The sequence below is a fragment of the Ictidomys tridecemlineatus genome, chromosome 6, assembly GCF_052094955.1.
Source record: "Ictidomys tridecemlineatus isolate mIctTri1 chromosome 6, mIctTri1.hap1, whole genome shotgun sequence".
Lineage (NCBI taxonomy): Eukaryota > Metazoa > Chordata > Mammalia > Rodentia > Sciuridae > Ictidomys > Ictidomys tridecemlineatus.
The window spans coordinates 164,451,957-164,466,502 of record NC_135482.1 but is presented as its reverse complement, the minus strand read 5'-3'; the positions used below and the strand labels follow the sequence as shown (position 1 = coordinate 164,466,502).

The following is a 14,546-nucleotide window of genomic DNA, read 5'->3' as shown; positions in this document are numbered from 1 at the left end:
AAGGTTCAGATGCTTGAGTTACATTCGTTCTCTTTTCTGGCTTTCTCTCTGCAGGTCGGTGCTGTCCCTCTCTCTCAAGACAGAATGGTTTTCCCTTCCTGATGGAAACCACAGCTGCAGACCATTCCCGATTACATGTTGGAGCTTCAGCCATCAGGAGGGAGAACAACGTTTCTTTCCTTAATATGAGTTCCCAAATACCAAATTGACATCAGGTGCACAGATAGTCTGGGCACATCAACTACAGCCAGGGAGGTAGGATTGGTCATTCCAATATGGCGTTTTGGCTGTACTTCCAGGAACAGGGAAGAGTACTCTTACTGAGGACTGCTGGGAAGGGGACACCTTGGTTGGCCACAATATGGAGCTGTTCAGTGCTGAATGTTAAGAGAAAGGTAACTTCTCCCTTATACTCAGACTATGGTTTAGATGGTTCAATAGTAGCTGTTTCTCATAAATATCTAAATTTTGTTGATCATTTACATTATACTCGTATCTTTTGAATCAGAAGAGAAGAACACTTAAAAAATCTTATTTCTATGAAAGCTATGCCACAAGAAACCAGTGAAATGTAATTGCTCAGAAACCTATAGGAAACCAACAGGCCAATGGCCAAATGTAGGCGTGTGAACTTAGCTCTTGCAGTTCAAGGTATTTTCTTTGTTTCTCAATTTCAGGAACTGACTCTTCTTTTTAGTGGTAGAAGGAATAAAAATCTATTTGCAAATTCCTGCAACAAATATTTCAGATAAACAATACACTAGGATAAGACCAAAAGGACCTACATTTTGGAATTTCAAAATAACATGTAACATATCCATATATTATATGCAAAAGTAGTGAAGATAAATATTAATAAGGACTTTCCTCCAAAGGAGGTTAATCTACATGTTTGCAGAAGTTTCTGGCTTGTGTTATCAGGGAATCTCAACCTGTATGAGGACAATTCTCACTTGATTAAAGTAACTAAAAATTCTTAGGTTTGATGGCTTAATAAAGTGTTTTGATCAATAGATCAGCTTCACCTGCATATTTTAGAATGCTATTTGAACCCATTTTGCCTCCCAGCACCTCCCAACGTTACATGGTTTTGGTTATGTCTCTTGTTTATTATTGCTGCCTCCTTTGAGGATATAATTTCACTATGGCAGGAACTTCTGTGTGGGCTATATTCTGAGCTTAGAGTGCCTGGCACAGAGCAGGCACTCTGTACACTGGCTGAGTGAAGAATTGGTTAAATTTAGGCATGATATAAATTCCTCATGACCTAAATATTACAGGTCTGTGGGATGCCAGCAGCTGCCATAAGGATTAATTACAGTAGCAGATGCTGTGGCAGGACTTTTCTTGTTCCCAAGTCAGTATGTGGGCAGCGTGCATGGCGGCAGCCAGGGCCCTGTGTGAGTCCAGGACAAGGCACATAGCCACAAAAGGGGCAGTCCGCCCCCCCCAAAAAAGTAGGTGGCATTGTCTTTTAGAGTGACATACTCAATATTTTTGCCCTTGCCACTTCTGCTCCCACTTATAGACATTTTTACAGTTGCTATAAATTTGCAACTTGTTATGAGCAAGCCATTGCTCTATGTGGCTCATAAGGGGCCTTGTCACCTTCTAAGATTTAGTTGTCAAGTTCTGCCACAAACCAACACCTGTTCATGCATTCTTACAGCATCACTGAATTGGCTTTGGGGATGGACAGGTAGACACCTGGTTCTGAAAAGTACAGCTTTACGTATTTATCTTAGGAGTGCAGAAAAATTGTTTCTTTTCTATTTTACCCAGCATATGATAGCTTTTATAAATACTAATACAAATCTGGCAATGTCTAGTCAGTGGGCTCCATAGTCAAAAGGTTCCCCAAACTACATTCTGAAAATATTTGCTCCTTGCTCCAATGTTTATTACAAAACTTTTAAAATATCTTGCTTTGAAAGAACAAAGCAAGAAACATCCAGATACCTACCATCTATATAAAATTATTTTGTCTTATGTTTATTTATTTATTGGTATTAGGGACTGAACCCAAGGGTGCTTTACCACTGAACTATATCCCTAGCCCTTTTATTTATTTAATTTTTAGTTGTAGTTAGACACAATAACTTTATTTTACTTATTTATTTTAATGTGGTGCTGAGGATTGAACCCAGGGTCTCGCATGTGCTAGGCAAGCAGTCTACTACTGAGCCACAACTCCAGCCCCCCTAGCCCTTCTTATTTTATTATTATTATTATTATTTTTTATTTTGAGACAGAGCCTTGCTAAGTTGCCGAGGCTGGCCTTGGACTTGCCACCCTCTTGCCTCAGTCTCCCAATTCCCTGGAATTACAGGCATGTGCCATCATGCCCAGCTATTTTCTCTTATTTCAACCTACACATGTACATATACATTATCATTTATCTATATGTAGACATAGGAGAATATGGATCTATGTATGATTTTTCTGCTGAACCATTTGAAAGTAATTTGTGATAACTTTCTAAGAATGTTATAAATCCCATGTATGTGACCAAGATGGGCATGTGTTCACAGGCACCAATCAAACATTTCAAATTCTTATCTCAGATGGGAAGGCACTTTTTGTGGTCTGAAGAGAGGCCCCTGATGTTGGGAGCCCTAGGCAGCCACTGAATTCAGCAATGGTGGAGATGTCTCTGTGTATCTGAATTGTTACTGGGCCACAATTAGCTCTGAGGCCTGAGGCAAATGGCTTAGAGGCTCTGAGGATGGTGATGTTGTTGATGATGATGATGATAGCAGTAAATTCTTAACAGTCCTAAGTCCTATTCTTAACAGTCTTACTCTAAATTCTTTCCCCATGTTTTGCTCATTTCAGTTCCATAACCATCATGATCTTAACTGCGCTGGAACTACTACAGAAAGCAGGCCCAGATGGAAGGAGTGAGAGGAGATGAATGAAGCCACGGAGGTAAGCAGTGACCAGCTAGCTAGCTGATGGAAAGCCTTAGGCCTGGGTGAAGACCCATGGCAGGGCCCCCAGGAAGCTCTTGGAAAGTCTTACCATAATAGAGCCAGGATCTGATGTGCCTTTTGTGATGATGCACATAACCTGTCTAGACCCAGAGTGCTCAGAGTGAAGCAGAATACAAGAAGCCTCACTTGAGTGTTCACGCTAGTCTTTCCGCCCACTGTCACCTTCTAGTGCAGAAAACCATGTGCTTTGCCTAAGAGTAAATCTTTCCCTATTTTCTGAAACACAAGCCTGACCTTTGTGCAACGTTGGTGGAAGTGTAAAATGAGAAACAGGATGGCAGATCCTCCAAAAATGAAGAACCATTACCACACTATCTTGCAATTCCACTTCCGGTATACCCCAGAGAAGTAAAAGCAGGGACTCACAGAGATATTGGCACGCTATGTTCACAATGGCATTATTCACAATAGCCTATAGTTGGAAGCAACCCAAGCTTCCATTGATGGATGAGTAAACAAAAATGTGACATGTGCATATAATGGAATACGATTGAACCTTAAAAAGAAAGGGAATTCTGACACAGATGAACTTTGAGGACATAATGCTAAATATCCTCAAAGGTGAAATAAGGCAGTCATCAAAAGACAAATATGATTTCACTTATTTGAGGTATCCAGAGAGTCGTTATGGTTTGGATGAGGGGTGTGCCCCCCAAAATAACGTATTTTGAAAGCATGATCCCTAATACAACAAAGTTCAGACATGGATTCATCCTTTGATAGCTGAATGGACTATTGGGTGGTAACCGTAGGCAGGTGAGGTACCACTGGAGGATGTGGGTCATGGGGGATGGTAGCCTTGGAAACTGTGTCTGTTCCTGGCCCCTTCTCTTCCTTGCTCTCTCTGCTTCCTGCTCCTGGCTGCCATGAACTGACAGCTTCCTCCACCACACCCTTCTACCATGGCATTCTGCCTTTCCCTTGGGCCCAGAATAGAGTTGGCCAACCATAGACTGAACCTCTGAAGTTGTGAGCCCCGAATAAACGTTTCTTCCTCTAAGTTGTTCTTGCCAGGTATTTTAGTCACAGTTTTGATGAATCAAAATCATCAAGTCAGAAAAACAGAATGGTGGTTGCCAGGGAAAGGTGGGGAGATAGAGTAGTTAATGGGTACAGACTTTGAATTTCCTGAGATGAAAATATTCTGGAGATGGAGGCGGTGATGGTTGTACAACAGTGTGACGTGTTGATTGCGTGGCTCCGCACACTTAAAAATAATTACAGTGGTCGACTGTACTACCACTGTGATTGTATGTGTGTGTGTGTTTTACCATGATTAAAAATTAAAAGAATAAATCTCTAGAGTCTGCTTCAGCCTTGCATCACATCCTCAGTGGCATCTGTCTCATAGAATTGGTGTCCCCAACATTCCAGGATGGATTGGCCAGTCAATTGCCTGGTGCATAAAGAAGAGTAAACCAGCTGATGTGGATGAGATCTTAGGAGTTCTCTTCTAGATCTTAGAGACAGTCCCATGGTTCTACATAGGAGCTCATTTCAACTGGTAATAAGTCCTGGTGTCACCCCTTTGCAATCTTACTTGAAACCTTCTGTTGAAGGCCACTTCTCCTTTGGCCTTAGGAGAACTCAGAGAAAAAGCTTTGGGATTATCTGAAGGTGCAGTCCTCCCTCTGGGACTTGGCAAAGGAGAACCGCAGTGACTGTCATCTATAGAAGTAGTCGGTAGAACTTAGGCACCATTATTCATTACCTTGCTTATCTAAACAACCTGCTTTCAAGATTTTCTAGCCTAAAATTGCAGCCTTGTTCTCACTGTGGGTTTGAGCCTTGGGTTCTCAGCTGTGTTTTTGTCTATATGCCTGAATAGACCTGGAATTGCTTCTTTTTTTATTTGTTCTAATTAGTTATCCATGGTAGTTGAATATTTTGACATATTATACATGTATGGAATATAACTTCTCGTTCTTCTGGTTGTAATGACATAGAATTACATTGGTTGTGTATTCATACATGCACATAGGATAGTAATGTCCAATTCATTCTGCTCTCTTTCCTGTTCCCATTCCCCTTCCCTTCCCTTCATCTCTCTTTGTCTAATCCAAAGTACTTCTATTCTCCCCTAATCATCCCTATACCCCTTATTGTGAATTAACATCCACATATCAGAGAAAACATTCAGGCTTTGTTTTTTTGGGATCGGCTAATTCACTTAGCATGATAGTCTCCAGTTCCCTGGGATTGCTTCTTATTGGCAGTGAGTAGATTTCCATTTGGGTTGTGTCCTTGTCAGTCTTTTCAGATATGACAGTGCACAATCCAGCTTGAATGAGTGTAGTACATTTGACTGTCCTTTACCTTCAGGGGACAGGTGTTCTTCAGGCACTTGGTTGAGAACAGAAAGGCAAACTGACTGTTACTTGTTAGCATGGAAACAAGCTTTGGGGGATTATCTGAAGGTGCATTCCTTCCTCTGGGACTTGGCAAAACCAGCAGGAGCCATAGACAAGCACTACCTTGTTTAGCCCAGGCTCCCTCTGTGCAGTGGCTTTTATGAATTGCCTTGGCTGACAGGCCTGGCCTGCACTGGGACACCACATATAAGAGCTTCGTGAGCCCCTGTTATGGTGATTCTAGGGGAGCAGTTGAGGACAGGCTGTCGGCACCACTGTGACCATGAGAAAATAGGGGGGCTTTACTTCCAGAACCCAGAACCAAGGATGCCCATACATTTAAAAGGGTTGGTTTTTTTCTCCCCTATAGACTCTGCATCACATTATTGATGATTTTCCATTTTTCTTTTGTTGCAGAAAACTCCAAGTCAAATTTGGAGCCTGTTTCAGGAACAACACTCTCAAACAGAACTTTCTGCTAAGTTGGAAATTTTCTGTATCTGCACTATTTAATGTGGTAACCATTAGACACATGTGGCTGCTGAGCACTTGAAATGTATCTAGGTTAACTAAGAAATGGCATTTTAAATTTAACTTAAAATTTAAATTTAACGAAGGGTATGACTCTAGAAAGAATATAGGAAATGACATGCATTTTGGATATCACACTAGCTTTATCTTATTTTCCTATTGACATTTACCCTTTACTTCAAGTTCTTCTGTATTCATTTTTATTAATCTTTTTGTGTAGTATATATTTTTATCAGCCATATTAAATTGCTTTTAAAGTGTGAGATCTATTAACAAATGCAAAAAAAAAAAGATAAGATATTCCCAAGCTATTTTTTAAAATTAGATACTTCTACCTCTCCCTTTTGTACTTTAGGGAGTAGTACCAAAGGGAGGGAGGCCTGGAAGTAGGGAAAGAGATCTTTTCTTCAGTTTTAGTCTCTGTTCTTTTTTTTTTAACTTTGTGCTGCCTGTACAAATATTTGGTTTGTGACAATTCATTGAGCTGTATGTTTATGACTTGTGCACTTTTCAGTATGTGTCTTACTTATAGTCTTCAATCAAAAGAAAATAAAAACATAGAGAACTTATGGGCTTCATAGTACAACATTGGTTCAGTTGGATGGGAGGTGGAAAGATTCATTACAGCCTTTGACTCCACATAGCCGTGGTTTAGTATCATCGAGCATCCATGCAAATTTGGATATCATGCAAGCCCTCCCCATCTTCCCTCTGGACCAGGCAAGAAGGAAGACCAATGCCAAGAAGGAAGGAAGCTGAGTTTCAGAAGAACAGTTTTCTCCCTTTCTTATCTGATCCTAGTAAAAGACATCTCCTAATTCTCAGAAGAGGCTGAATGGCTTCCAAAAAAAAAAAAAAAATCTCAGATTTTCTCTTTTACAACAATTAAAAGGGGAGGAGGAAGTCTCTGGTATATGGAATGTAAGTCAATGCAGCAGGGGGAGAAAGTAAAATACAATCTAGATTTTAACAAGGCAAGGAAAAACTACTCACTTGAGATACTTTTTTTTCAGTGTATAACTGCATCCAATTGAGCAAAATTTTTATGTTAAACATTATAATTGAACATAGACTTAGGGAACATAGAATGCTAAAGAAAATGTGGATCAAAAGGTATTCTACCCCATGACCTAAATATCTTGACTTTGCTGAAGACTGAAATATAAATTTTTTACTTTGAAAAGTAACTTAAGGAGATGGATATGTGTATATCCCATGGTGAAATAGAAGGCTGCTCTCTGTAAACATGCAAATGAACAGCAATCCTATTATAATGGCTATTATCAAGAATTGTGAAGGGGCCATTTGTCATTTCTGTCCACGTTAATTTGACATACTACCACTCAACATACTACTACTTTGAACAAAGGTCTGCAGTCTTGAGTCCCAAGATACAAATCTTTTTTCTTACTCTCTGAATGACCCCCTAACTTCAAAAGCCTGCACATGTATAGATTTTATAGCTATTTAAATGCATAGATCTTCTTTGAAATATTCTTTCATTGTTTCCTTTAAGTTAAGCCCAGGCCATGCTTTCATACTTTGTTCTTTCATTTATGTTATTAGAAGGATCAAGAGAAAAAAAACCCTCTCATTACTACAAAAAGGAAGAAATCACTTCAGAAATAATCACATTCATTTTGGTCTTTTCGTATAAACATAATCCTTTGCATCTCATTAGCTTTTACTTGGTGCTACTGTATTATATTTTGCATAAAGAATTGGCAGTCTGTGAGTGCAGATGAAAAATTTTCTCACATTTCAAAGGGGATTATAGACCCAATGGTACAAATCAGTTTACTCAATAATAAAGCAACATTACTTAGTTTCTTCAAGAGGAAATCTGAAAATTATCTGATTCCTATAAAGGGTAAACATCTCAAAGTGACTTTTGTTTTTTTAAAGGCAGAATCTTGCCAGGTTGCCCAGGATGGCCTTGATCTCCTGGGCTCAAGTGATTCTTCTGCCTCAGCCTCCTGATTAGCTGGGACTATGGTTACATGCCACCATGCTTGGTCAAAGTCACCTTTCTGGCCTGAGCAATGTGCCTTGGCTGCATTTTGGACCAGTCATCTGACATGTGCCAAATTCTCATTTCATCTCATCATATGAGGAGTACAGTTCTGGGGCTTACTGTGAAACTACCTGTGATTCTACTACCTCCACCTGCACCTCTGGAGGCAATGTCCCCCAAGTGGACATATGAGCATTCTCTTTTCAGATAGAGAAACATGAAGACTGGGATGACAGAGGTAGAGGTTTTTCAGAGAAACAAAATGCTATGGACTGGAACTGCCTTACCTATTAATTCAAGAAGGGCCTGAGTTGGAAAGAGCTCATGAGGTAAGGCTAGGTATAGGAAGTTCTTCAATTTCTAGGCATTATTGAATATAATCAATTATTTCTAGTGAATTTGGGATACCTACTGAAAGGATGAGAGGAGAAAGGCAGCCAGTAATGCCACCAAGGTGTTGGCCATGGAAGAACTGGGTCAGTCTCCTGTCCTTAAAACGTTCACTCAAAATAAGAGACCAAGAATAGCTAAAGCAATCCTTAGCAAGAAAAGTTAAGCAGGAGGCATCACAATACCAGAGATACCACAGAGCTACAGTAACAAAAATGGCATGGTATTGGCACCAATATGATTCAGAAAAATAAGAAATTATATCCCATCTATGTATGATATATCAAAGTGCATAAATGCATTCTACTGTGGTGTGTAACTGATTACAACAAATTAAAAAATGTGTTTGCTCAACCCTTCCCTGGCTGAGTGAATGTAGAAACTCCAAAGGCATCTCTTACACCTTCAATGTTGAGGAGGAAGTCATGTTTTCACAGGATCACGAATTTTAACAACCTAAGCCAGCATTGGAGGGTGGGAAGGGAGAATGTAGGGGAGGTGACAGAGGAAGGGAACAGATGTCTTCTCCAGGCAACAACACATACTTCACAATTGTCCAACACATGAGCTTTCCTGAAGTTCCTTTTTCAGAGTGAAGATTACAAGGTACAAACTCCCCAAGTGTGAAGGAATAGAGCCAGGAACCTTTAATAGCAAGTTCCCCAGGTTAGAACCTCTTGTGACATCCCCTGGGGCCAGGGGCAGTTCGTCGGTGCTCAATGGGGGGGGGGGCAAAGGAGGAGGTGCCTAGGTTTACTGAGCCTGTGCCACTGCAGCAGAATGAAAACAGCCATGGAGAAGAGGCCCTCATCCTCCTCTTTTGTTCGGATGGAGTATGCAGACATGGTGATATGGTCTGGGGCAGACAAGGCCACTGATTTCTCCTTGTCTCTAACTGCTGGCTCTTTAACAGGGACAGGGTTTCTGGCAAACTGATTTGCTTCACAGTTTCCCTAGACAGACAGACAGAGAGATAGACAGACACAGCTCCCCAGGTACCTGCAGAAGGATCTTGTTTCCGTCGTGGTCCTCGGTCTGCCAGCGACCCTCACTGATGGGGCTGCAGGGGTTGGGCAGGAGAGGGACCAGCTCGCCTATGTCCTTGACGCGGAACTCCAGCAGAGAGGAGTCGGTGGGCACCGGGTTCTGGTCACAGGGCAGTCTTTTCAGGGAGAACTGGATGTCTACATCCAGATTGGAGAAGATGGGAAAGATGCAGAAGTCCGCTTTCCTCTGGCTGGGGCTCCGGCGCAGGATCAGCTCGTACAACTGGAGGCTGTCAGCGTAGCTGTCGTGACGACAGTAGATGGTGAAGCGCACGATCTCCTTGCCGTAGTGCACAGGTCGGATGGCCCACAGAGGGGTTCCGGGGGCCAGCGTGAAGAAGTCCTGGCTGCAGGGCAGGTAGGGCAGGAACCTGCCCTGCACGCGCTCCGTGTGGTGGTGGCGCCAGGGTGGCCGCTGCAGCATGCGGTGGAGCTGCAAGATTTGCTCCTCACCGTATTCCTCTTGCAGGAACAGCACCACGGCCAGCGCTGGCTGCGCTCCCTTGGGGGGCTTCCTCCGCCGACGCCCAGCTCGCCTCTCAGACACCCGGAACAGGGGAAGGTCAGGGTGGATCCATGCCAAGACCTTGTCGATGGCCTCCTGCAGCGGCTGGGATTCCCCGGGGTCTGCGATGATGTGTATGCTAACCAGGAAAGGGTCTTGCGCCTCTTCCACGGAGAGCTCACCTGGGAGCACAGATACAAGAATGAACGAATGAATGAGAACCATTACTCCGTTAGGGTGCACGGTGACAACATGCGCCACCTTGGCAGTTAGGCTAAATTCTAACTCATCTGAATCCATGATATATGACTTTCTGACCCCAAGCAAACATGCAAAAACCTATGACAGCATCCTAGCATCCAGAGAGGAAGGGGCTGTTGCTAGGAATGGTGTCCAAGTGGAGAGTCTTAAGGAAACTTTGGGGTCCCCCACGTCATCAGCTTGGGTGAACAGTCAAGGCTCTGTTGATTTGAAAGGGATAACGAGCCCAAAGAGAAGATGCTGTGTCACCATCATCTGCAGGCCATTTGGTACTGCCTAAAATAACTGTGATGCCTTACCCTGCAAATGGTTATGGTTTGGATAAGGAGAGCCCCAATACTCCTGTGTTAATGCAGGAATATTCAGAGGTGAAATGATTGGACCGTGAGAGCTGTAACCTAATCTGACCACCCTAGTTTGAATGGACTGGGTGGTAACTATAGGCAGGTGGGGTGTGACTGGGGGATAGGTGGATCACTGGGGGATGTCCCTGTGACCCCTTTCCCCACCCTATCTCTGCTTTCTGACCCTGACATGAGCCAAGCAATTTTCCTCTGCTGGGTCATTCCCCATGATGTGCTGCCTCACCTTGGGCCCTGAGCAATGGAGCCCCAAATAAACTTTTCCTCCTCTATGGCGTGTGTGTGTGTGTGTGTGTGTGTGTGTGTGTGTGTGTGTGTGATGGAAAAGCTAACTAGACATTTCTAGTACCACAGCAGCCCTCTGGTATGATGAATTTTTTTCTTTTTTGCTCATTCACTTATTAGTTATTTAGTGCTTCTTCCTATATGCCTGGCACTGAGCAAGGCACGGGGAATACAGAAGAGGACAATGTGTTTGCCTTTCTGGAGAACACTCTAATTGATGACAGGGGACAAGTGCAGTGTCATTGCTCTCTGTCAGAGCTCACTGGAGCAGTGGTTAGGGGTGGGGAACATGAGGAGTCTAGTAGTGCCCAAGTCAGGCTGTCTTTGGGGACTCTTGTTGGGCCATGTCCCCCTAGTGGCCTGTACATTCTATATGGGTCAGCTACTTCCTTCAGTCCTCTGTCAGAACACCTAGAAGCATCCAATGCAGCTGTGAAGATGACTGTGCAACTTGGTGACACATTCCCATGGGGTGTCCTATGTGCTGGCCATAGTGGGACATTCCTAACTCAGATAATTACACCTGGAAAAGGCTTGCTCTTTCAAAAGATACTCTTATTTGCCTATTTTTATAAATTTTACACAAACATTCATTTAATTTTTTTGATCAAATCTAAGAGCAAAGAAGATCTCTTTAGGCCAATTGTGATTATCTGTTACCTAGCTGTCTTTACCCATGAATCTCACAAAGTCTACTAGGGATGTTAGGCAGAGAGTGACCAGTGGTCAGTAATTGTCTGCTAAGTGTGATGTGCTAGTATGAACTGTAAATCTCAATCCATTCACAGGATCAAAGTTTTTTTTTTTTTAATGTGTGTGTGTGTGTGTGTGTGTGTGTGTGTGTGTGTGTGTGGTAGGTAAACAAGATATTCTGAGTGGGACCGAGTCCATTTCACCCATGTGCACCTGCAATAACAAGGCTTTGATTTTGTTGGATCAAATATGCCTGAATTTTCACCTGTTAAATATCTCACTCAAACACAGTTCATTTTGTTGTTGCCTTCACTCTCATTCACTCAGTCACATGTTTCTTGAGCAATCGATATGTACAAGGCCCTAGGGACACAAGGACGCTGGCACCACTGAGGACCAGCTGGGAGTGTGTTTATGTAGATTCTGGCACAAACATACTACCTTAGAATTGTGTAGCGCATAATCTGCACAACCCCAGGCAGCAGCACTTGAAAAGAACCATAAACTGCAGGTAAGAACTTCAGAAGTTCATTTAGGTGGGAAACAGACATAAAAAATGGAAATTCACTCTGAAACATGCCTATAAGGAATGCAATAGAATAACATCTTGGAGTAGGAGTCAGATTCTGAAATCAATGCCAGATAAGGATTACCTAAAGACAATACTGCCACTGAAAATCCCCTGAGTTTCCAATAAAGTTTTGGGTGGTACTGATCTACAACAAGACAACACAGCCAGATGTGCTGACGTTTCTTTGGTTGAACACCAGATGAAGTACCCAGCTTGCTGCAGGGCTGCATATAATAGACTAAACTCTCCCACTCAGAAAACCAAGCCCTCATCCCTCTATAAGAGGCTTTTGGGAGCGGAGAGGCTTCTGGAGCCTAAAGATGACTAAAGTGGTCCCAGTTTTCCATAATCACAGACTAAAATGGCAGAGGAATTAATTAAACTGTCCCCCTTTCTCCTTCCCTCTCTCTGGGGAAGAATTAAGCATGATGATGTGATTCTGAGAGAGGAAAGAGCAACTCTCTCTCTCCAGGACTCCCGAGAAGGCTTCCTAGAGGAGGCACCATGTGAACTGGATCTTGAAGGGTAAACGGCATCGCACTTACAATAACCTCAAATGTGGGAGAGATTCCTGTGGGAAGAGGGAGATTGGGAATGAAGGTACAAAACTGTACAAAAAAACAAGCACATTTGGAAGGGGGTGGCGAGTCGTTCTGAAACATGGCAACAGATGCCACTGGAAAACTGAGCCGGAGCCAAGTTGTATGGGGCGTCAGCTCAGTTGGGTGGGTGACGGAAGGTTTCAACACAAGGGTGTCAGGATCAAGTCAGGGAGGAGGCTAACTACAGGTAAAATAAAGAGCTAAGGGGTCAGCAAAGAGTCCCCACAAGGGATAACAAGACCTGGCCACAGGCTGCATAACTGGCCTGAGCTTTGTGACCTACCTGTATGCTCACTCTTAGTCATGTGACTTTATAGTTCCTCCTACTAAATAATGTGACATGTACTCCCCACTCTTTGACCTGGGATTAGATGACTTGCTTAGGTTTGGCAGAGAAAGTGAGTCGTGATGTGTTTTGGCTGACCTCCTGTGCTTCTGCTGTTTCCACAAGAACATGCTCTGGTTGGCCTGCTGGTGCCAGGAGGGGGATGAGACACACATGGAGCTGTCACCCTAGCTGAGCCCAGTCTTGATCCCATGACTCTCAGACGCCAGAGACACGGTAAGAGCCATCTGGCTCATTCCGGTCTGGATTCTCTGACTCTAGGTGCAGGGGGCAAAGCAAATGACTTGTTCCAAGCTATGAACCTGAGTGGGAGTGGACGTTGCACGGCATATTTATGGATGCTGACAGAATCGGTGGCTAAATAGAAGAGGCACAGAGTCATGGACTCTTTAGGAGGCACATGGTGACAGGTCCAGGAGCCCCCAGGCACGGGGAGGGATATGTGGGAGGAGGAGAAGAGGAGTGTCCTGTGGTGTTTCTGGCTGAGTAAGTGATCTGATGTGATGTTTAACTGATAGAGGAAACAGAGGCAGAAGCACAGGAATGGAGAGTCCTATTTTGGCCACTGGGCTTGAGATGTGTGGCTCACTTCCAGGAGGGATGTCCTTTTGGCAATCAGACCTTTGCATTGCTGAGGTGGTGGGTTGAATTTAAGGAAGGATCTGTTACCTTTAGACCATATCCTTGTGTTTATACAATTATCTGGGAACTGTGTGCCCCCATATTAACGCGAATCAGGAAAATTCATCGCAATGACTTGGAGAACGATCAGAACTCAGGGATTATTTGGCTCTTGCTTGCTCTTTCTGCCTGCCTGGCCTCTTTCCATTTCGTTGGACGTTAACACCACCATCAGCAGAAGTGCAGTGGAAGCAAAGTAGTGACCAGGCAAACCAATGAAATTTCCCCCAGTCAGTCACTCCATTAAAGGGAGAAGGTGTCACCATCAATGACGTGTAGATCTCCCTCTTCCATGATGCCCTGAACTCCCAGTACTGGAGACCCATCTTTGGTAAACTTCAATGAATGTACATGGAAAAGGACAGAAAGGCTTTGAGCAATCTGAAGGTGAAGAAATTTGCCTGAGCAAATTACAGATGAGTTCCATGAGGGGAAAAACAAAAGGTACATGGAGTGAAGGAAAACAAGTTGTGAAAGCATCAGGTGGTCCCTGTAAGATCCTGACCCAGCCAGGGACCCAGGTGACCCGATTGCTAACATGCATCCTTTCCTGGTGTTCTACACACATGAGCTTTTTTAATCCTTGCAAAAACCCTGGAAGGGGGTGTTATTACTGTCCCCATTTTAAAGAGCAGGAAATGGAAGCACAAAGAAGTGAAGTCACTTGCCAAGGACATACAGAGGTAAGAAGTAGCTGGACATTCTCTACAGCATCAAGATCCGTGGGTACAGGGCCCCCTTCTCTCTGATGAATCCATTTCTCAGCAGAATGACCAGCTGCCACTCTCACCCAGTCCGGCCACACTGCTACCCCCTTGCCCTTGCCCCTCTCCGTAACTCTCCCACCTCCTTCTATTGGCTGCTTTCCTGGCCACCAGCCAATAGCTTCATGTCTTGGCCGTTCATTTACATCTC

General features: G+C 43.5%; 1 protein-coding gene across 3 annotated transcripts in view; it reads right to left on the bottom strand.

Moving 5' to 3' along the window:
* Nucleotides 1-14,546, bottom strand: part of Fam124a (family with sequence similarity 124 member A) — a 56,823-nt gene that overhangs the window by 17,298 nt on the left and 24,979 nt on the right. For all 3 annotated transcript variants that reach the window (XM_078016058.1, XM_078016057.1, XM_078016059.1), the window contains one exon: nucleotides 9,279-10,012. In XM_078016058.1, coding sequence (XP_077872184.1) covers nucleotides 9,279-10,012 — 734 coding nt within the window. The remainder of the gene's footprint in view (nucleotides 1-9,278; nucleotides 10,013-14,546) is intronic.